At 40.4% G+C, this 10,513-nt stretch overlaps 1 protein-coding gene across 6 annotated transcripts in view; it reads right to left on the bottom strand.

Moving 5' to 3' along the window:
• Positions 1-1,724: 1,724 nt before the first annotated feature.
• The window catches only part of LOC106081269 (dual specificity calcium/calmodulin-dependent 3',5'-cyclic nucleotide phosphodiesterase 1), a 409,355-nt gene continuing 400,566 nt past the window's right edge, over positions 1,725-10,513 (bottom strand). For 4 of the 6 annotated variants that reach the window (XM_059364689.1, XM_059364691.1, XM_059364692.1 and 1 more), the window contains 2 exons: positions 9,302-10,496; positions 1,726-3,525 (listed from right to left, as the gene is read on the bottom strand). In XM_059364689.1, coding sequence (XP_059220672.1) covers positions 3,464-3,525; positions 9,302-10,496 — 1,257 coding nt within the window. In that variant the 3' untranslated portion in view covers positions 1,726-3,463. Of the gene's footprint in view, positions 3,526-9,301; positions 10,497-10,513 lie in introns of all 6 variants that reach the window. The other 2 variants (XM_059364688.1, XM_059364687.1) reach the window with 1 other exon arrangement.

The raw sequence follows: 10,513 nt of genomic DNA, 5'->3' as shown, positions 1-10,513 counted from the left end.
TCGGGTTAACCATATTTATTGACGGCAGTCCTCGGGCCTTCACCGCCAAATCGTCTGCCCTTCATTTCCCCTTACTCCGTTATGGCCCGGCAACCAAACGATGCGGATTTTGCCATCCTCAGAGAAGGCGTTAATCTCCTTCTTACACTGCAAGACTGTTCGTGACCTTACCGTCCTGTTTGTTATTGCCCTTATGGAAATTTTTTCTGTCGGTAAAGACGTTCACACTTGACGTCCACGCGTTAGCACCACCCCACTTCACGCATTCCGTGATCGCCAGGATCTCCGCCTGCAGGACCGTTTTATGGTCAGGCAGTCTAAAACAGACCTGAGTCCCTGGGTTCTCAATGTAGAACCTTAGGCCCACTCTCTCCTCTAGCTTTGACCCCATCGTGTAACATGATCTTTCAGATGTCAATCCTAGACTGTGCCGATGGCAGCAGTGCCTCGCACTCGACTTCAAGGTTAATCTTAGGTATCCCATCGGAAACCTCTTCCCTTTCTTCCAGGTTTTCTATCGTCGCCTCGATTATACCACGATGGTATGAGTTGCTCCCATCCTAAATCCATTCTCCCATCGCCTTAAGTCTCATAGCCACAGTGGCTATATGTCAATGGGTCGGATATCTAGAATAGTCTCCAGTGCCTTAGTGGGCGTGGTCCTCATCGCTCCGTCTATGCCAAGACCACTTTTTCTCTGAACCTGTTGTATGGTCCTTATGTTGCACTTTTTTCCCATAGCATTCCACCAAATTACTGAGGCGTAAGTAAGTATTGGTCTAATCACACTCCTGTAGAGCAGAGAAATCGTCTTATTGAGGATAACGTGGTGCGTTAAATTGGTCCACCTTTGTCTTCCTCGTGAACAGGCATATTTCAGTCTTTTCTGGGTTAACATTGAGACCTCTGGGTCTGGCCCAGTCATATGCCACATGCAAGACCTTTTCGGCGCTTCTGCATAGCTCGTTCTGATCCTTACCCTTAGAAGTATTATAACATCGTCTGCGTAACTGAACTGAAACTCCATGCATTTCCGTAGAAGTGTATGGAATGTCAGTTCTATCCCTTCCGGCATCCTGCACTTTCGCCCGATTACGCTGCCGGTACATACTCCTCTGTCTCCATCGTCGTGCATCGGATCGCCTTCTCGGTCTGCTTGTGAGCTTATCAAAGCCATCGCTCACTTCTGCCGTCATCTCGATGCCCCCATCTCTCGATTCGGCTGCGATGACTGTTTCATTGACGCAGTCGCTGTCTGAATCCGAGTCAGAAACACCACCTTCACTTAAAGGCTAGGGACGAACATCCCTCTGGTTTATCCGTCTTCCTTCCTCATGAATTAGTCTGACGACTAGATGTGCGCTTGAAGCATTACTCTCAACTACAGGTGCCAAGGCAACCACACCTATAGGGGGAGAAGACAACACGCTACAGTCTGACACCACCACCGCAGATGTTGAGTCTTTGGAGTCCATTTCTAGCCTACTTCAAAAGGCTTTAAAGTTTTTTTCACGTTATAGGTAGTACCTATTCCGAGCTACGGATATATATATATATAATTTTTTTCTTTGAGTAGCGAAATAAAATCCCGTCCGCTTCACTCAACGGCTACTCTAATGATTATTTTCTTGAAAATGCTCATCAACGGATGGACGAAATATCGAATAAATATTTTTCACAACATTTAAATATTTTTTTTTCATTAAAATTTTTTCTTTCATTCAAATTTGGTCTTTTGGGAGCATTGTTAGAATTTCTTCGTTTTAATATTATTTATGGAAAAAATTTAAATAAAGTTTTATTTTTGGAGAAAATTTGATTGAAATATTGTTGGTGAAAAAAGGTTCTTTTTTTTAATTTTTCTCGTTAAATATAATTTCATTTAAATTTGTTTTGAGAGAAACAACTCTAATTAAAGGTAGTATTTAAAAAAAGTTTCTTTGGAAAGAGAACAACAATTCTTTTCCTTAGTATGAAATTTTTTTTATTAGTTTAATATTAAGTACGCTTCGAAAATTCATATTTTGTCTCATTAGAAAACTGACACCTAACTGCTTCACAAAGCTTTGCTGTAATCTGCTTAGCTTCTTAAAATTTTTTTTTTATTAATTTTTGTTTTTGCTACCTATACCCAGAAAAGAAGAACTGTGCGTAATTACTGCCACAATTGACCAAACAAAACATCTCCTAAGTATGTCTTAAGTAACAAAGACTCCAAAACAGACAATTATGAAGTTCACAAAATGTGATGGCAGCTTATAGCTTAAGCCACCCAAGGGCCAACATCACCATTCTGTATAAGTGTATGCTTGTGTGTCGAAAAATAAATATGCTTTGTGGGTTATTTGCATTCTGCATCAACAGCATCTGTTTCATGCATACTTGGAGGTATGTAACCATGGACCAATTGTTGATGTGCATATTAGGGCGTATCAAAAATTTTTTCAATATTTTTACAATAAGGGTAATGAGTTTCATGTAGGAAATCAAAAGGAAATTTGGTTAAAAAGACATGGGTCAAAAAGAGCCAAACCGCTTAATATGGCTTTTTTAGAAATGTATGTTTAAGGGAGAATTTTTCTTAGGTATTGTGCAAGCCCTAATTATGCAGGCCAATGCCATGACTTCAGAGATGACATAAATATCGGATGGACCAGTAGAACTTTGCAGTGCCAAATATCTCCGTCCACTGGGGTACGGATTTTATGTGATTGCTTGAAATTTTGCCTGCACGACGGAAAAGAGATTCGTAACGAAAATAAAGGAAAGTATTTTTTTGTGTGTGTGTTTCGAACTTGAACTTTAAAATTTTTGATACATCCCCTGCACATATCGGCATAACTTTAATATCATTATTAATTTTTTTACAATGTTATTTTGTTGCTTGTACATACATACATATACAAAATGCTTTTGTATTTATGTGGGATTTTGTGTTTTATTTTAATATTTACAAATTTTTTGTTGAAATAAGAACATACATGGATAATTTGTTTTTCTTTTTGTTTTTTTTTTTTTAAGTCAAGCGTATTTATGTGGTGTTTTTTGTTGTTTCTCTGGTTGTAAATTAGATTTGTTTTTGTCTTTCTTTTCTTCATCCAATCACGTCTTAAGTACAATACAATAGTTGTTGTAATTCCTTAAAGCAATTATGTATGTGGGTATATTTATGTGTCTGTGTGTGTGGGTGTGTGTTTGTGAATGCATGGTAACTTTCAATAACTTGATGTTCGCATGGCTTGCATTTCTGATAGGTCCTTTCCTGTGAAAGTTGTTGTTGTGAGAAATTCTTGTGGTTTTTATACTAACATTTTCTTTTTGTTGTTATTTTCTTTAATAATATTTGAGCTTTTTTTCATCCAAATAGATTTTTTTTGTGTATTTTTTTTCTCTGTGTTTAAAGTTCATACGAAGGACGTTTTTTGTAGTTTTGTTTAGTTTAACACTAGGGAGAGTTGTTTGCTTAATTCTCAGGTTGCTTGTCGGCTTCTTCCAAAGCGGCTGCAGCTGCTCTGGCTTCCGCATCTGCAAAGAAATGAAAATGGCAAAAAGGCAGAAGGTTAAATGTTGAAGAAAAGGGTAAAATTCGAGCAAAACTAAATACAAAACATTCTACAACATACTCTTGACTATTTCCCATTACGATAAACACAAATGTAGGAAAAATTTGCTTAAATATGGCAAGCAATTCTAAGTTCATCATAAATTAAAAAAATGAACTAGAACTTTACATGTCTTTATCTGTATAAGGAAAAGGACTTACAAAGGGCAATCATTATTAAGGAATATGGAGTAATAAACCTGTATTCATTTACTTATCCTGAGGAGAACATCTGAAAAAAATTTCAGCGGTGGTTATCCCCTCTTAATGCTAGTCTATCATTTGGTATGGTACAAAGAGGTGTAGCACTGCGCCACGCCGTTATGACTCGGCTATAAAAACTTGAATCGGACAGCACTTATTGATATGTGAAAAGTTTGCCCCTGTCTCTTAGGAATGTTCATAGCCAAATTTGCATTGCGTTTATTTATTTATTTCAATTCATAAATACTGTCCTATATTTGACCGATTAAATATGGTATTGACTTATGAAAAATTTTCAAACAAGGATTTCATTGCTTTAATAATCGTTGACATAACAAGTAATGAAAGGCAAAAGTCGGGCGGGGCCGACTATATAATACCCTACACAACCTAGTATACGTGCCACTTTTAATATATAAAACTTATCTCCAAATCTAGTCAGAATTTAATTTTGCATTCCTATTGGAATATTGACAAATTAAACAACTCGTGCTAAATCTTATTAACATCGGACTAAAATTGTGGCTTATACAGCCTTTAAACTCCATATCGGATGAAGAACACATATGTAAACGTCAAATAAAACACACCATACAAAATTTTGTAAAGATCGGACAAATATTGTGGCTTCTACAGTCTGAAAATCCCCTATCGGAGGAAATATTTATATGGGGGCTATATCTAAATCTGGATTGATTTTTATAAATTTTTGAGCATGTCTTGGGACGCTAAATAAAACGTCTCATGCTAAAGTTTGTAAAGATCGAACCAAAATTGTGGCTGCTACAGGCTGAAAATTTCATATCGGATGAAAGATATATATGGGAGCTATATCTAAATCTGGTCCGATTTTGACGACATTTTGCACACATATGATAACGTCAAACACAACACCTCGAACTAAATTTTTTTTAAAGATCGGTCCAAAATTGTAGCTTCTTCAGGCTTAAAACTCCATATCGGAGGAAAGATATATATGGGGCTATATCTAAATCTGGATGGATTTTTATGAAATTTTGCACACATTTGTAGATGTCAAATAAAACATCCCATGCCAAGTTTTGTAAAGATCGGAAAAATGGGGATTCTACAGCCTTAAAGAGCCATATCGGATGAAATATATATATGGGAGCTATATCTAATTCTGAACCGATTTTTCCAAAATCAATAGCATTCGTCCTTGGGCCAAAGAAGTGTCATGTGCAAAAGTTCAAGACACTCGGGCAATGAATGCGACCTGTACCTTGATCACAAGAATACATGGACAGACAGACAGACAGACGGACATAGCTAAATCGAATCAGGAAGTGATTCTAAGCCGATCGGTATACTTATCTTCTCCTTCTTAGCGTTGCAAACAAGTGCATAAACTTATAATACCCTGTACCACAGTGGTGGTGTAGGGTATAACAATTAGCTTTTCTTTTGTGTCACGGCATATGATTGTTAAACAAGGCAGACGTTGAACATATTTTAAACTGTTATTTAATAGTATAACTTGTGTATTGATCAAGATTATATTGATCAAGATATCTTTTAGGCACAACAAGTTCAAGTTGAAGTTGACTGAAGGTCTATAGAAGCGGTGGGGTTGGGGAATTAGAAGACGACGCAGCAGTTGTTGCTGAACTCTTGCCTGAGGAATTATCGACCACGCCGCTAAAGTCGGATTGCAGGATACTGAAAGTCCCCCGCGCCACAATCGAGACAGGGGGGGATGGCATCGAAACGGGACCCGACAAGCCCTGTATGGGCAGGTCATCCAATTAGACTGGGCTCACGGTGTGCGCCAGCAGGGAAGCGCGGAATTCAGAAAGTACTTCGACAGCAGCGGCTAGTGAAGCATCTAAGGAGGAATCGTCCACACCGCAAGTGTCCAGTGTCCTGAGGAAGAGTGGTTCCACAGCTTTCTCACCTGCCCCTGGATGCGTACGGACTTTCATCATGGCAAGATCTAACGAATCTTTTGAGAATGAACTCCTGGCGGAATCAGAAGTTCTGAATCCTGACTATGGTCCGGTTTCTCCACCATTGTAAGGGCGTTTCGGCGGCACTAAAGTTCTTCCTGATGGCAGGGGGATTTGACGCGGTTCATATTCAGGAACCACGGGGGGTGTGTGGAGAAATGGTTCGTGGACAAAGATTTCCGGGATTTAAACTTCTCAAGGGTACGGGGAATGGGAGACACAGAGACTGTATTCTTGCAAAGAGTGGTCTAAATGTTTTTCTTCTTCTGTCGCTAGGCACTGAAGATTTAGTAGTAGCCCGTCTTGAAATAAATAAGTCTTATCACTGGCTGTCTTCCCTATATATGGCACACGATTCAGAGATGCCGCCTTTAAACCTTAAGTCGCCGGTTGAAGCCGTTCCTGTAGGGAAGAAGAGCCTCATTGTAGAAGATCCATATTATACAATAAGTTGCAAACTGGCGATTTGAAATATGTCCTAGTGCCAAGCCAAGGGGCAAACAGCGATCGTCATGGTGGACCCCAGAGCTGGTTGATCTGAGGAAGAAAACTCTTCAACAGAGCAAAAGTCACAAGAGCACCAAACGATTGGGATATTTATAAGAATGAGCTAAGAAAATATAAGGGCGAGCTGAGAAAGGCTCAGAACAAATCCTGGGTAGAATTCTGCAGCTCCGTGGAGGATACATCTGAGGCCTCTAGGCTAAGGAAGACTCTGTCCTTGATACCTATTACGGTGGGGTATATTCAACAAGTCAGAGAATGTATGGACAATGACTAGTGAGGAAACTCTAGAACTACTCGTTGAAACACATGTCCTGTGAAATTCTCCAATGCACAACTTGGCGCTAGAAGAGGTTGTCACTGGTATGCATGCGTCGGATGTTATTAGGGAAATTGTGTCTGAGCCGAAAATCCTTTGGGCGATAAGAAGTTTCGACTCCTTTAAGCCGCCAGGCTCTGATGATGTATCACCGATTAATTTGCAAGCTGTGTCTGATAGACTGGTTCCTTGGCTTAGGGAGATACACTCTGCTTGTGTCAGAATGACACGAAAGTCATTTTCATTCCGAAAGCAGGAAAACCCTGCCACACGAAGGCGGATGATTTTCGTTCTATTAGTCTGTCATTCTTTATGCTGAAGACTCTTGAGAGGTTGATAGAAACATATGTTAGGGCAAAAATCCCTGGAGATCGCCTATAAAACCGTCATCAATTATGAAGGAGTCGGAGTTTCTAGTCATCAATTCTACCGTAAGATAGTTTATTAATAACTTACTAACAGATGCATTACGGCAGACTTGGGATTTGTGGATCCAAACAAATGGTCAGCAGAGGAACACCTCATGGAGGTGTACTGTCTTCTCTACTTTGGAATATAGCCATTAACAATATATTATTGTCCCTGGAAGAAAAAGACGTGAAAGTGGTCGCGTATGCTGATGACGTGCCAATTGCGGTTAGGGGAAAGTTTCGCAGCACTCTAAGAGATATCCTTCAGGAAGCTTTACATGGAACAGCGAAGTGGGTTACCGAAAGTGGTCTAGGTATAAATCCGTGCAAGACGGAAGTAGTTCTTTTTAAAAGGACATGCAAGTTGTCTACAGTTGCACCTGTCCCCTTGGGAGGAAAGAATGATCCATTTACTGAAACATCAAAATACTTGGGTGTTTTGCTGGACAGGAAATTTAACTTCAAATCCAACATTTTGGGAAGGACGAGATAGGCAACTCTTGCTCTATATACCTGCAAGAGAGCCATTGGAGCCAAATGTCATGCATTGGGTATATACTGTAGTTGTCAGACCTATAATGCTAATGGTGTTGTGGTTGTGGACGGATAGTTTCAAACTAGACGACCAGGGGGGCTTTGGGATGCACTCTAAAGATCTAGAACTGGTCATATCGAAAAGGTTACTCGACCACTGCAGTGTGTATCAAGCGGAGATCTTTGCAATTAAGGAAGTGGTGGAATAGCTAAGATATAACGTCATAACGACGATTGGCATAAATATCTCTGGCAGCCATTCAATCCCTGAATAACGTATTTCTGAACACAAAAACCGCCCTCGACTGTCGCAGATCTCTCAACGAGATGGACAGTTCAAAACTCACCTGTTTTGAGTGCCGGGCCATAGAGATAGCCCAGGGAAAGCAGGCGCGCTTGTGAGACTAGCGACTCCCCTTCACATTTCAAGGATACTTTCAAGCGGCTAGCACTACGCGAAATTTTGCATGGAGTGTTCTGTTGCGACTTCCAGTAACTGTGCCTAGTACGGTTCAATTCAGTCTATAACCTTATAGACTGGTTTGGACCGTACAACCGGTCTCTCGATCATCGTTGTTCGGTTCCTAGAAGCTTTGATTTTTTCTGTTTCGAAAGAAGTTTGGTATGTAGAATAAAATTATGCCCTTCAACTAAATTTAGTTTGTATAAATTTTTTGCAGAATCTATGGTGGTCGGTTCCCAAGATTCGGCCCGGCCGAACTTAGCATGCTTTAACTTGTTTGAACTTATGACCCTTAACCGGGAGATCGGTCTATATAGCAGCTATATCTAAATAAAGTTCGATTTTGCTCATTCAAGAATCTGAGCCAAACTTTAGCTCAATATATCAATTTTGAATGCCGTAGCGTGATTACAACAGACGACAGTATTTAGCAAATGCAATAACTTAAATTCTAGAAGATCCTAATACCACTTTAGATTGTAGCGAAGCTAATCGGACAGTTAGTTCAATAGAAAGTATTGTTGTGTGAGGGTCTAAAATAATATATTGGGGGGTATATTCATTTAGTCATTCCGTATGCAACACATCGAAATATCAATTTCCGACCCTACAAAGTATATATATTTCGGATTGTCGATTCTAAGACGATTTAACGATGTTGGTGTGTCCGTCCGTCCGTCTGTTGTAATCACTCTAGAGCCTTCAAAAATTGAGATATTAAGATGAAATTTTGAATGCCGTAGCGTGATTACAACAGACGACAGTATTTAGCAAATGCAATAACTTAAATTCTAGAAGATCCTAATACCACTTTAGATTGTAGCGAAGCTAATCGGACAGTTAGTTCAATAGAAAGTATTGTTGTGTGAGGGTCTAAAATAATATATTGACGAGATAATTTTGACCAAAGCTCGTACTTATACGCGTCGTATAAGTACTATATCTGATACAACAGTTGTTAGCACCCACATGGTCTTCCTGGACAAATCATATGCAAAATTTGGATGTGTGATTCATACCATACTGTACTCTTAAGTTCCCTTATTTTGTCCCATATTGACCAAGTCGGCCTGTGTGTCCGTGTCAGTGTCATTTTAGACCTTAAAACTTCATTAAGGTCGTTTTTGAAAGCACAACTCCTTCAATGGAGCTTAGGTATTCCATATAATATGCATCAAAAGAGATTAAGCAATCTATACTTAAAACGAATTCCAAATCCCTTAAGGATCCACTATATAGTCGTCCATACTAAATACAACCACAATCTGTTTGAAACATTTAGGAGTAACGCTTACTTACCTTTAATTGCTTGTTCTTTCCATATTTTCTTATTGTCTGTCAGACATGCAACCCAAGGTTTGCGTATGGTAAACTTTTGCTTAAATGCTGTAGCTGCTGCCGCCGATGAACTGGATCCACCGCTAGCACCGCCACCACCAGCACTTTGGGCCACTGTTTGACTGGGGGCGCTACTGTCCTCCGAGGGCTTGTTCTCATTGTCTTCGGTGATGGCTTCGCAGGTAGAACGACTCTTCAAACTATTTCGATTGGCACTGCCGGTGGATGGACCATCGACGGGTACATCGCCGGCATCAATGCTAGCATTGACATTCTTGCACATGGGTGCTATGGGGGCTAAAGCATGTTCCAACATATCCGCCATAACGGACATACTAGGATCCACAATGAAGTCAATGAAACCAATCTGCGATTCAGCCACCAATGTGTTGTTCCGGTCACACAATGGACTGAAGGGCAAGCCCAACTCCCGTTCCAGATCACCCTGACGGAAGAATTCCTCCAATAACAACATCGTCCAGCGATGATGAAGATTCCAACGTTTGGCAGGATGCGAGATGTCACAACAATGCAGAACTAGTGCCAAAGCTTTCGACTTATCGACCGTAGCCTCATTCAGGGTGAGCAGATTTTTCATGTTTTTCAGTTGTTGGAAATGGAAGGACATGTCTGTCGACAGCACCATATCAATGATGAGGGTACGCAACTCCCGATACTCTTCGCGCGAGAGATTCGAAAGCACATTGCAGTCATCATCTTTGAGCAGACGAAAAGCGGCACTTATATGATGATTCTCCAAGACGGCTCGGTCGTTGTACAGCAAAGCCGTTTCCGAGCCGGACATCACATGGAAATTATTCGTGGTGCCGGTGTGCTCGTAATCATGGATGAGGGCAGCCAAAAGGGTGGCGTAAATTTCGAGATCCGTCAGCCAATTCATTAGGCCCGTTTGGCACAGCATATGATGAACTGTTTGGGTAACATCTGCCGCATGCAAATTGTTGTGATATGGATTGCGATAACGGCAGTAGCCCTCCTCAATGCGATTCAAGAAAGTCTCTAAAGTTGCGGGGGCAATTTTGAATTTGTGAATAATGCCATAGCGGTTGAGCAAATCGTAGCCAATGTATTTGACCGGCTGGCCATTGGCGGCCTCGGCCAGGGCGAAAACATCAAAACACCAATCATCCAAAGTCTAAGGGGAAATAAGGG

Source organism: Stomoxys calcitrans, chromosome 3, assembly GCF_963082655.1.
Source record: "Stomoxys calcitrans chromosome 3, idStoCalc2.1, whole genome shotgun sequence".
NCBI lineage: Eukaryota > Metazoa > Arthropoda > Insecta > Diptera > Muscidae > Stomoxys > Stomoxys calcitrans.
This window is presented reverse-complemented; position numbering and strand designations above follow the sequence as displayed.